Source organism: Mustelus asterias, chromosome 13, assembly GCF_964213995.1.
Source record: "Mustelus asterias chromosome 13, sMusAst1.hap1.1, whole genome shotgun sequence".
Lineage (NCBI taxonomy): Eukaryota > Metazoa > Chordata > Chondrichthyes > Carcharhiniformes > Triakidae > Mustelus > Mustelus asterias.
The window spans coordinates 15,106,237-15,119,718 of NC_135813.1; the positions used below are offsets into that span (position 1 = coordinate 15,106,237).

Genomic DNA, 13,482 nt, shown 5'->3' on the forward strand with positions numbered 1-13,482 from the left:
ATGTTTTAAACTGACATGGATACAATTCCAGTAATTCATTCAGAAACTAAACAAAGTGATCAGTGAACCAGCTGTACTTGCCAATGATTTCCCAGGGTCAATGGAGTTTGAAACCAATCAAGAATTTTAAAACTATTGAGTGTTCACCTTCAAAACACAGGGTAGAGTTTTTTGACTTTTATTTCTGCTGTTGTCTCAAGTTGGAAAAGCAGAGCATGTTGCTTTGCTGGGTTTTCCTGCTGTATTTTTAAACACTTAAATGGAAGAGAGAGGTCCACAATGCCAAGCTGGCTCTGAATCAGCCTCTCTGCTCACAACCTCAGCTCCTGACAGAGCTCCCCCATCTGAAAACAATAAAAATAAAAGCAGGAACACCCCACGGAACACCCCACAGAACCCCCCCTCCTCCTTCTCACAATGGACACAGGATTCCCCACCCATGGAACCCCCTCCAACCTCAAATGTCTCCAACAGAAGCTCCCCCCACCCCTGGCACTGCGCGAGTATGAACATTTCCCTCCTCAGGCCTATACTTACCTGCATGCCCCCAGCGGGTTCTGTTTGCCAGATGCCCATATGCCAAGGTCTGTTGTAAACCCTGCCAACATGATGTCACGTTGGCGAGGCAGGGGTTGGGGGGGGGGAGCTCCTTATGTGGGGGGAATGATACAGCAGGAGGCTTGCTAGGTGGATGCTAATGGGGTTCCCAACCTTTCATGGTGGGAATCCCATTATGTCATTGGTGGGGGCGGGGGGGAGGTGGTAGTGGGGACAATCTCAACGGGAAATCCTGGCGGTTTAGAAGCCATTTTGGGATTCCCATTGTATTCTCCGCCCCACTGGCTTTCCCACAGAAAGGGGGCGGGACAGAAAAATCACCCAACGCCCAAGATTCATCTGGTAATTCTAGTTAACTGTGGAACCAACAGGTTTTTCAGACTACCCCTTACCCATTATTTGTTTTATGGTATGTTTTTATAATCTGTGTGGTGTGAAATGATCATCTTTTTGTTCCCAGTTTATAAAGGGAATTTCTGTTTCTTCCCTCCTGGCAGAATGGAAAGATTACCAGCAGCAAGTTTCCCTCCAAGTCACATGCCATCCTGATTTGGAACGATATCGCCATTCCTTCACTGTCGTTGGGTCAAAAAACCTGGAACTACCTCCCTAACAGCACTATGGGTGCACCTACACCACATGGACTGCAGCGGGTTCAAGAAGTTGGACAAGGCGCAAATTTCAAAATTTGCAGATGACCAAAAAAATTTGGAAATATTGTGAACTGTGGGGAGGATAGCGATAGACCCTCAAGAGGACATAGGCAGGCTGGTGGAAAGGGTAAACACACCGCAGATTAAATTTAATGTGGAGAATTACAAAGTGATACATTTTGGTGGGAAGAATGAAGAGAGGCAATATTAAAATGAAGGAAGCAATTTTAAAGAGAGAGCAGGAGCAGAGGGACTGGGGTATATGTGCTAAAATTGCCCAAGGTGGCAGGGCGGATTAAGAAAGTGGTTAATAAAACAAAGGGGCCCCTTAGGAACAAAAGGGTTGTTAGGGAAAAAATCGGACCTCTCAGGGACAAAAGTGGGGACTTATGCTTGGAGCCCAAAGAAGTAGGGGAGATCCTAAATGAATACTTTGCGTCGGTATTCACAAAGGAGAGGGATGTGTTGACTGAGAGTGTCTCTGAGGGGAGTGTTGAACCGTTGGAGAAAATCTCCATTACAAAGGAGGAAGTGTTAGGTTTGTTAGAGAATATAAAGACTGACAAATCCCCAGGGCCTGATGGAATCTACCAAGGCTGCTCAGGGAGACGAGAGGTGAAATCGTTGGGCCTCTGACGCAAATCTTTGTCTCGTCACTGGACACAGGTGAGGTCCCAGAGGATTGGAGGATAGCCAATGTGGTCCCGTTATTTAAGAAGGGTAGGAAGGATAACCCGGGTAATTATAGGCCAGTGAGCTTGACGTCCGTGGTGGGGAAGTTGTTGGAGAAGATTCTTAGAGATAGGATGTATGCGCATTTAGAAAGGAATAAACTCATTAACGATAGTCAGCATGGTTTTGTGAGAGGGAGGTCATGCCTCACTAACCTGGTGGTGTTTTTTGAAGAAGTGACCAAAACGGTTGACGAAGGAAGGGCCGTGGATGTTGTCTATATGGACTTTAGTAAAGCGTTTGACAAAGTCCCTCATGGTAGGCTAGTGAAAAAGGTTGGATCCCATGGGATAAAGGGGGAGGTGGCTAGATGGGTGGAGAACTGGCTTGGTCATAGAAGACAGAGGGTGGTAGTGGAAGGGTCTTTTTCCGGCTGGAGGCCTGTGACTAGTGGTGTACCGCAGGGCTCTGTATTGGGACCTCTGCTGTTTGTGATTTATATAAATGATCTGGAAGAAGGAGTAACTGGGGTGATCAGTAAGTTTGCGGACGACACAAAACTGGCAGGACTTGCAGATAGTGAGGAACATTGTCAGAGGCTACAGAAGGATATAGATAGGCTGGAAATTTGGGCAAGAAAATGGCAGATGGAGTTCAATCCTGATAAATGCGAAGTGATGCATTTTGGTGGGAATAATGTAGGGAGGAGCTACACGATAAATGGAAGAACCATAAAGGGTGTAGAGACGCAGAGGGACCTGGGTGTGCAAGTCCACAGATCTTTGAAGGTGACGTCACAGGTGGAGAAGGTGGTGAAGAAGGCATATGGCATGCTTGCCTTTATAGGACGGGGCATAGAGTATAAGAGTTGGGGTCTGATGTTGCAGATGTATAGAACGTTGGTTCGGCCGCATTTGGAATACTGCGTCCAGTTCTGGTCACCACACTACCAGAAGGACGTGGAGGCTTTGGAGAGAGTACAGAGGAGGTTTACCAGGATGTTGCCTGGTATGGAGGGGCTTGGTTATGAGGAGAGATTGGGTAAACTGGGGTTGTTCTCCTTGGAAAGACGGAGGATGAGGGGAGACGTGATAGAGGTGTATAAAATTATGAAAGGCATAGATAGGGTGAACGGTGGGAAGCTTTTCCCCGGGTCGGTGGTGACGTTCACGAGGGGTCATAGGTTCAAGGTGAAGGGGGGGAGGTTTAACACAGATATCAGAAGGACATATTTTACACAGAGGGTCGTGGGGGCCTGGAATGTGTTGCCGGGCAAGGTGGTGGAGGCGGACACACTGGGAACGTTTAAGACTTATCTAGACAGCTATATGAACGGAGTGGGAATGGAGGGATACAAAAGAGTGGTCTAGTTTGGACCAGGGAGCGGCGCGGGCTAATTGTTCCTTGTTTCTCGTTTCAAGGCTTCATTCTATGATCTGCCAGTGCAGAGCGAGACTGCGGATAGTTGGGAACCTGTCTCGGGGGCAGGGAATTCATATGGTGTTCGTGGAAGTGGAAATGACTAGGGTTGGGAAGCATTTTCCGATCAGGGCCGGTGTGATCTCCTGGACTCGTTTCGATCGCCTCAGGGGGTCGAGAGGAATTTCCCAGATTTATTTTCCCCATATTGGCCCTGGGGTTTTCACTCTGGGTTTTCGCCTCGCCCTGGAGATCACATGGTCTGGAATGGGGGGGTGGGGGTGAGTTAATAGGTTGTGATGAACAAAGCATCGTAGCTGTGAGGGACAGCTCGGTGGATAGGATATTGGTATGTAGATAGGCTGGAAAATTGGGCGGGGATCCTGGAATCAATCCTGGACCAGGGAGCGGCGCGGGCTTGGAGGGCCGAAGGGCCTGTTCCTGTGCTGTATTGTTCTTTGTTTGTTGTCCTGGCTTCCATAAATAATAAATAAGCAAGAAAGTTATGGTAATTTAATAAAACACTGGTTCAGTCCCAGCTGGAGAACGGTGTCTAATTCTGGACACCACACTTTAGGAAGGATGTGAAGCCTTTAGAGAGAGTGCAGAAAAGATTTATTGGGAGGATTTCAGCAATGAGGGACTTCAATGATGTGGATAAATTGGATAAGCTGGGGCTGTTCTCTTTCGAGAGGAGATTTGAGAGAAGTATTCAGAACCATCAGGGATCTGCACGCAGTAGATAGGTGGAAACGTTTCCGTTAACATAAGGGTCCAAGAGCTAAAAGGACACTGATTTTAAGCTAAGTAGCAAAAGAACCAAAGACGACACAGTCATAGAATCTTACAGTGCAGAAAGAGGCCATTCGGCCCATCGAATCTGCACCAACCACAATCCCACCCAGGCTCTATCCCCATAACTCCATGCATTTATCCTAGTTGGTCCCCCTAAAACTAAGAGGCAATTTGGCCAATCCACCTAACCAAATCACCTTTGGACTGTGGGAGGAAACCGGAGCACCCAGAGAAACCCACGCAGACACGGGGAGAATGTACAAACTCCACACAGACAGTGATCCAAGCCGGGAATCGAACCTGGATCTCTGGCGCTGTGAGGCAGCAGTGCTAACCATTGTGCCACCCCCAAGTCAGTTGTTAGGATCTGAAATGCGCCATCTCAAGATATGGTGGAGGTAGATTCAATCATGGCTTTGTCAGGAATTGGATAATTATCTGAATGGAAAACATTGGAAGGGCTATGGTGAAAAGGCAGGGGAGTAGGACTAGCTGAGTTGCTCTTACAGAGTGCCAGCATATGTCTGACAGGCCAAACGGCATTTTTCTCTATGACCACAACTACAGAACTCTGGGCAGATAAAGTGCACACTTTGTACACATCTCCTCACTAAAGTCTTCATGTGACTTCTGCTGCCGACACTTTCTATGTTTAGTTGTGCTTACTTTATATCAGATCAAGAATTTGAATTTTCTTCACTGTCACTTGTTTATTTAGTCCACTAGTTAATTAACCTACTTCAACCCATTGATACTGATGGAGACCTTGAGTCAATTTTAAAGTTCTATTGGCTGTGTGAAGATTGTGGCCTGAATATTAATTAAATTAAAACACCATCTCCCATCGGAAAAAAAAACAGTTGCATAATTAATAAGACTCAAGTTACAAAAGATAAAGTAGGTCAGATAAGCTGTGGCATGAATTTACAAGCATTTGACGAACCTTTTGAGGCAGGGTGCCACTTATAAGATGGCTCGATTCATCAGTGCTCACTGTGCTGAGCTGCTGACAAGCCCGTTTCTCAGTAATTACAGCACGCGGTGTTGCTTCGATCAGAAAAGTCAGGGATTGATGTAGTCACATCAGGAATGCAACTGGGTTGATGCCTGAGATGTAATTAGGTCTCGCTTTTCTTGGGGGCTGCATGTGCTGCAGTATCAGTCGAGGATGGAATGAGGTTTGGTTGTAAAGGGATCTGTCAATACTCATTGTTGAGGCTTCCAAGAATGGTTACTTTGCTGAGCTAGTTCGCACACAGGGTGAGTCCAACGTTATTCTTTCAGAGAGGTCAGTAAGGGAAGAAAATGTGTGTTTAAAAACACAACTATTGAAACTACAGAAAAAGCAAATTCAGAGGGGGCGATTTTACCTTTGCGCCCCACTGGCTGATGGGTGGGGCAAGCCAGTAAGATCACGAGGGAGCCGAGAAATTAGGTTCACGCCCGATTTCTTGCCTCTCGCGATCTTACCGGCACCGGATCTCTGGCACAATCAGCCTCATGCCCATTTGTGGCACAAAGCTGAAAAAATCATTTACATTTATTTTAAAAACTCATCTACATGGAATTAGCGAGCCCAGGACGGTTTGTCTGGGCCCACTTATCTGTGTGGCCTTGCCAGGGGAGTTTCTCCATCAATGGGGAACCAGACGTGATGGCCTCGCCAGTAGAACCAGAGGCCATTGAGGCCGCCCCAGGAAGACAGAGGCAAGGGGTGTGCCCTTGGGCAATGACAGGTCTCTGCTGCTGTCAGCACAGAAACCTGCACATATGCAATTGCGCCCTCTGCTACTATCAGCCAGCTTTCGGGTGAGCTAGGCTCCGCCCACTTCCCCTAAAGGCAGGAATCGGATTGGGGGATTTTGTTTTTGCACAGAGTACCTCAGGTTCGACTTGTGGCCTCACCAAAAAAAACAGATCCGAAACTCTCCCGTTTTCCCATTCTGGACGTCGAATTTGTTCGGGAAGATCATCCCCAGAGAGTTTAAAATTGCTCTGCTTTATGGCACAAATCATTCAAAACATCTGTCTGGACAATAACATGAGAAATTTCAACCCTACCACCGTTCCCCGCTTCAACCAACCATTTGGAAAGGCTGCTGTGAAAATTCATTAAACCTTTAAAATCCTTCTCTCCGTTAAATGTTTACAGGAGCACAACTTGCTGTTTTGCTTCCCTTTGCTCATCAGCAGAGCGGCACGGTAGCACAGTGGTTAGCACTGCTGCTTCACAGCTCCAGGGACCTGGGTTCGATTCCTGGCTTGGGTCACTGTCTGTGTGGAGTTTGCACATTCTCCTCGTGTCTGCATGGGTTTCCTCCGGGTGCTCTGGTTTCCTCCCACAGTCCAAAGATGTGCAGGTTAGGTTGATTGGCCATGCTAAAAATTGCCCTTAGTGTCCTGAGATGCGTAGTTTAGAGGGATTAGCAGGTAAATACGTAGGGATATGGGGGTAGGGTCGTGCAGACCTGATGGGCCGAATGGTCTCTTTCTCTACTGTAGGGTTTCTATGCTTATCTGTGGGAAAATTTAAGTTAAATAACATAAGGTTTTCTTTGCGGTTTTCTTTAAAATAAACTTCTGAAAGATGACAAAAATAAACAATGACTTCTTAAAATCAGCACGGCGGCATGGTGGTTAGCACTGCTGCCTCATAGTGCCAGGGACCCAGGTTCGATTCCTGGCTTGGGTCACTGTCTGTGTAGAGTCTGCACGTTCTCCCCGTGTCTGCGTGGGTTTCCTCCCACAGTCCAAAAACGCGCTGGTTAGGTGCATTGGCCATGCTAAATTCTCCCTCAGTGCCTGTATCCGAACAGGCACCAGTGTATGGCGACTCGGGGATTTTCACAGTAACTTCATTGCAGTGTTAATGTAAGCCTACTTGTGACACTAATAAATAAACTTTTAAAATCATAACTCTGAAAGAATTGTATGAATGCATGACTTATGCGGTGATGGAAAACCATGATTTTACCAGAATTGATTGAACGAGGATGGGAATTATACAAAGGACAACAGGAAGGCATTTTAAATGAGGTAGGGTTCTTTGTGCACACTGGCAGACTTGTGTATTTCCTGAATAGATTGCTTTTAATCCAGTGGTTTTATTTTGGTGAGTAAATACTATAATGGTCCTCAAAGTGAATTCAGGTAATGAATTGGAACATGATGCCAGTAACCAAATGACTTATTTCATACCTTGCAATGACCTTGCCAACTTGTTCATTGGGGCAGCTGATGAAAACTACAGAGTGGCTTCCAGAAATATAGCTCCCTGTTACTGCCGAGTGCAAATACACAGCGATGTTCTTTAGCCCTGGATATAGTAACAAGGCCATAATAAGAACCTAAACACCAAGGAGAACAGAAAAACATTAGTTAGTTAATTGTCTAAGTTTTAAGCAGTTACAATAGTCTGACTGTCAGGTTAACAGATGACTGAATACTTTCAACCTCACCCTGCAATAAAGAATAAGCTCACAATTTATTCCAAGTCTGTCAAGCATCCACAGTCGTTTTTCAGTTGTCCCTCCCCCAATCACATCTAATGTTCATAGATTCCCTACAGTGCAGAAAGAGGCCATTCAGCCCATCAAGCCTGCACCGACAACAATCCCACCCAGGCCCTATCCCCGTAACCCCACATATTTATGCTGCTAATCCCCCTGACACTAAGGGGCAATTTTAGCATGGCCAATCCACCTAATCCACACATCTTTGGACTATAGGAAGAAACTAAAGAACGTGGAGGAAACCCACTCAGACACAGGGAGAACATGCAAACTCCACACAGACAGTCACCCCGAGGCTGGAATTGAACCCAGGACCCTGGAGCTGTGAGGCAGCAGTGCTAACCACTGTGCCACCAGGTCACTGCTAAGCTCATAACCTAGGGAAGTCCAGAGAATGAATTCTAGATGATCAGGTCAGATGATTCAACTACCTTCTGATCTGAAATTACATTTTGATTTTGGTAAACTAACCAGTGCCAGAGCCCATGTTACCTTTTTAATTAGTGAAAGCCCCATGGTTGTCTCTTGACAAAAATGTTTTTCTTTTAAAGTTGCAAGAATATATCACACCTGTTGCTTTCCATTACCCTCCTTTCAAATGTTGTCTGGCATTTGCTTTAAATATCGAGATTCAACAAAGTTTCTGCCTTCCTCTAACCACAACTAAAACAAGCAGAACCCCAGGATGTCCATTTAATGTTGTGTTTTACAGCATTCATTATTAGTACGGATGAGTCAGCCTAGTACAATGTTTCACCCTATTTTGTTTAAAATTTTTACTCCATTCTTAAAGTTACAAAGCCAATGTTCAGAGTAGACCGGGCAAATCCAAATCCATTCCTTGCTTGCTCCAAAAACCAAATTCAAATTGAATCCAATCCATGGTCCCAACAAGAGAGACAAGCAAGATCCAAGCTGACAAGATAAAACATTGCACCCCTTCTTGGGCTTGATCCGATCACCCAAATTTGAACAAGTTCCAGAGGCAGTAAAATAAACACATCGGAATTTGCAGGTGTAATAAGGCAAAGGCTGTTACGGTAAGATTGACAGAAACATTGACATCTGCACATGCACATTTAAATGCAGAATTCAGGAAGTTACTGTCAGAGATATCCGGCTCCTCCCTCACAGGCTCCAATGTTGCAGTTTTCACCAATGGAATTAACATACAAATCAGAGTTAAGGCTTGAACTTAAATTAATTGCTCACTATTTTTACTCTAAAGACTGATTTTTTAAAAAGTCTTGTTTATTTAGGAGGAACTGAGTATTTAATTAGTAGAGGCTTTGTGATGGAGAATGCAGCAGGGAACAGTTAACAGCCAAGCTTTTATTCAACTTCAAACCATGCAAGTTGACTCTGGTCAATGCATTGCCATGGGGAATGAACCCAGGAATGGCTGTCCCCAATGCATTTGCTTAGTTGGAAAAGGCCCAATGTGTGGACATGTTCCTCAGGATGGGGCCCTGTGTATGAATATATGTGGCTTTCAATATCTGTAGGTGAGTCACACTTCAAACACGACTGATTTATCTTAAATTGATTTTCTGTGTAATTCTTATCACAGTTGGGATTGTTTAGCAAGTGTTGTCCAAATCACATCTAATGTTGAACACCATGTTTTGAAAACATGGATTAGTTGGTTACAATCATTACTTTTCCTGTTGCAAACAGCCAAAGCTACATTATATTTGATACAATCAGCCAGTCGACGGGCAGTACCAAATTCCCAGCTGACATTGGGAGTCCGTGCTCGAAAACCCATTCAAATTATGGACAGCTTTATTTGAGCAACATTCCTTTGCCGCTGACTGCAAAACTCAGCCTGATGTTTCTGAGTGGATTTGAATAATGAGAAACCCAAGTGCCACAACATTGACCTCACTCTAATCAGGAACTATCATATTTTAAGCAGCATTTAATCAATTCTTTAACTTTTAGTCCAATTCTGTGACACATGTTCAATCAGTAGTGTTTATCTTTATTAATTGATTGCAGTATTTTCTTTTGCTCAAATTATCAATGTAACAGTGGCAGAAATAAAATTTCTTCCAATCACAGCGTATCTGGAGCTTATTATTCACCTATTTGTGTAGTTTAGATCTTGTAATATAAATTAAATAGCCTACTTTGGCCAGTGTTAACTATTCCGCTCATTATGTGTACAGCTGCAGCAGATATCTTGTGTCTGAGCCTGACTTACTGGTGATTATAAAGGCAGAACCCGAGGACCCAAGATAGAGATCTTTCTGCAATTACTTACTTGCAATGCTATTGACCTTGGTTCTGCTGTGTAAATATGTGTTGTCTAAGCTAATGAGTGACAGGCGTAGCTCTTGTCAGTGATGTAAGTGTCTTTACTTCCTCTTCATTAATCACAAGATGTAATATGGGCCACTGACAGCTTAAACGAATAAACAGATAACACAGAAGCGAGAGAGTCAACACTAAACCACATTGGATTTTCCGACTTACAAATGCTACACGAAACAGCCTTTCTGAAAATAAGAATGGGCTGTAACATGTTCACTAGGCAGAAGAATATTAACAAACTCTGATCATACATGGGCAATTTTAACAGAGGTTTGCTCCTTAATTTCTAAAGAGTTCACTATGCTCAAGTTGAGGCAGGTAAGTAAATAATTCAAAGTACAGAGACTGCCAGGAAAGGCACACCATGTACAATGGTAAACATTTAATTTAAGTATAGCACTGATGTACTTTGATCTGTTCACAAAGATATGTGAATCTAGCTCCTTGATGTCGGAGTTGAAGATGCATCTTATTGATCCATTGCTCCACCAGTGCAAGGTTTTTCGCAGCCACGCTTTCAGCTGTCTAGAAACTCTGAAATTTCCAAAATAAACCCCACTGTTTTCCTCACCTCCTATAAGACATTCCTTAAAATATATCACTATGACCAGGCTTCTGGCCGTGTGTTCTGATATCTCCATGTAGCTCTGTATAAGAATCTTGGAACATTGTACTTTAAAGACACTGTATAAATGAAGTTGGCACTATATAATTGCAAGTTGACACTATGTGAAGGCTCTATATAAATGAAGTTGGCACTATATAAATGCAAGTTGACACTATGTGAAGGCTCTATATAAATGAAGTTGGCACTATATAAATGCAAGTTGACACTATGTGAAGGCTCTATATAAATGAAGTTGGTGATGATGATGTTAAATCAAGTCGCTTTTATTTTACGGCCACGTGCCAACTTCTGCTACACTGTTCTTGTGCACCGAACAGCATTCCCCAGTGTAAACTGCCTGACCTGTATTGTTCTGGAGACAGTGGAGAGGAATGCTTTTTTATGTGTGGGAATTAGGCAAGTGCTGATAAGTTCAAGTAACATTGACACCACACAAGTGACCATCTCTCCAACAAGAGAGAATCTAACTACCTTCCCTCGATATTCAATGCTATTACCAATTCCAAATCGCCCAACGTCAACATCCTGGGAGTCAACATCCAAGAGAAACTCAAATGGAGCAGCCACGCAAATGCTTTGGCAGGTGAGATGTATTTTTATACAGTGTCTTTAAAGTACAATGTTCCCAGGTTCTTATACAGAGCTACATGGAGATATCAGAACACACGGCCAGAAGCCTGGTCATAGTGATATATTTTAAGGAATGTCTTATAGGAGGTGAGGGGTTTATTTTGGAAATTTCAGAGTTTAGGCTCTAGACAGCTGAAGGCGTAGCTGCGAAAAGCTTGCACTTTGGAGCAATGGATCGATAAGATGCATCTTCAACTCCAACATCAAGGAGCTAGATTCACATATCTTTGTGAATAATTCAAAGTACATTAGTGCTATACTTAAATTAAATGTTTACCATTGTACATGGTGTGCCTTTCCTGGCAGTCTCTGCACTTTGAATTATTTACTTACCTGCCTCAACTTGAGCATATCCAGATGTTTCTGGAGGATGGCCCACCCCTTATCTCACCAAAGCCTCTGCATCAGCTCCACGGCACGTTGGGAGTGTGATAGAATACTCTCCGCTTAGATGGGTGCAGCTCCAACAATTCAAGAAACTCAATCCCATCCAGAATAAAGCAATTCACTTTGATCAACAACCCATCCACTAACTTAAACATCTACCCCTCCACCTCGCTCTTGTGCAGTCTACAAGATGCACTGCAGCAATTGCCTCCTTCAATGGTATCCCTTATCACCGGGTAAGACACGGGAGCAGGCACAGGAACCCTACCATTCCAAGTTTCCCTTCACACTGCATAACCACTCAGAAAAATATTGCCCTTCCTTCACTCCCACTGAGTTCCAAAGGCCTGAAGTTCCCAGCTTGGCAGCTGTGGGGGGGTGGGGGGGGGTACCTTCACCGCACAGATGGCAGGGTTTCAAGAAAGCACCCCCACCCCCAATCTTCTCAAGGGCTGCTTGGGGTGCACAGTAAATGCCAGCCTTGCCCACATCCCAAAGCCCTGAGGCAATGTGCTTAGAGACCTCAAGTCAATCTCTCCACAACTATTTCTGGGTGAGATTCGATCTTAGTCATGATGTGGAGATACCAGCGTTGGACTGGGGTGAACACAGTAAGAGTTTTAACAACACCAGGTGTTGTTAAAACTCTTACTGAGACTCGATCTGACAGCTCTCCAAATCAGTTCTCAGTTTATTTTTGACACCCAGCCTGAATTTCCCCCCCAAGCTCTTTTCAAAGTTGCTGTTATCTTGCCCAATGGGGCTACTCTGTATTTTTTTCATTTAAAAGCAGAGATAAAGCACTTATTGGAGGAATTTCCAAGGCCACTGCTACAAATGTTCTTGCGGTAGGGTACTGTCAAATCTATTTTGCTGTCCTCAGTTTAGTTTTAGGTGAGTTATGTTACACTTGGTTCAAAATAGCAACCGCATGCATGTCACTGGCCGCTTCTGCCGACAGCTGCAACTCACCAGGAGGAGAGCGCCGGGTCCGGGGCGCAGGGAGCCGGGGAGACGCTGCATGGAGCAGCCCGGGCTGGAACAGGCACCGAGCCACTGCTCCTGGGGACAGAGCCGGGGGAGGCAGACAGTCCCAGCCAGCAGGGCAGATCCGCCACGCTCCTCTCAATATCTGCTTCGAGCTTCCTCTTTTCTCTCTCTCTGTCCCCTCACTCAATTCTCTTTTCAGCTGCTCTCCGCCTCCAAACTCCAGTCACTTTGTTCTCTGATCTGAACACTCTTGCCCCCCCGCTTCAGGTATCTTTCCGGTTCTCCTTGTTTCCCTTTGATATTTCCCCTCCCTCTTCCCTGACGGTGATCTGTGATAAGATTATCCTTCCCCCACTGCCAATCGCAAGGCAGCCTTACAAATATCCAGTGATTGGTCTGGTTAATAAGGTGCTTTCTATCACATGGAACTTTTACACTACTATTTACACAGTACATATTATAAAGTTGCTTTACTCTGGCAGAATCACACATCACTTTATATTTTGCAGAGTATAACATCTGTCTCACTATTTTATTCATATATCCAACTCCCATCATGTCCTTGTCCAACTCCCATCATGTCCTTAAAGTTAGTGGCTCTGACAGTAATTTAACTGGTAAAGTATGTCCTGTCATTTCCAGTGATATGTTAGGCATAATATGCACTTCCTTCGTAACAGCTGGGGGAGCAGACTATAATTCAACAACACAATGTGCATTTATCTAGCACCTTTAATAGTAAAATGCGTCAGAGCACATGGGTATGGAGCTATTAGAACTAAGCAATAAAAATAACCTAACCAACTGGGAATGGAGTACAAAAAATAATGTTCCACTCATTTGAGTTAAATAACATTGGATGAGGAGTGGGGGAGAGGGCCTGGGTACGAGTCAAGGAGTCCCTGCGGACTCAGTGGAACAA

At 44.5% G+C, this 13,482-nt stretch overlaps 1 protein-coding gene across 1 annotated transcript in view; it reads right to left on the reverse strand.

The window, feature by feature from the left end:
• The window catches only part of LOC144502463 (protein CutA homolog), a 28,094-nt gene extending 15,178 nt beyond the window's left edge, over nt 1–12,916 (reverse strand). Inside the window, exons 1-2 of the mRNA XM_078226398.1 lie at nt 12,543–12,916; nt 7,296–7,444 (exon numbers count right to left, since the gene is read on the reverse strand). Coding sequence (XP_078082524.1) covers nt 7,296–7,444; nt 12,543–12,593 — 200 coding nt within the window. The 5' untranslated portion in view covers nt 12,594–12,916. The remainder of the gene's footprint in view (nt 1–7,295; nt 7,445–12,542) is intronic.
• Nucleotides 12,917–13,482: the final 566 nt, after the last annotated feature.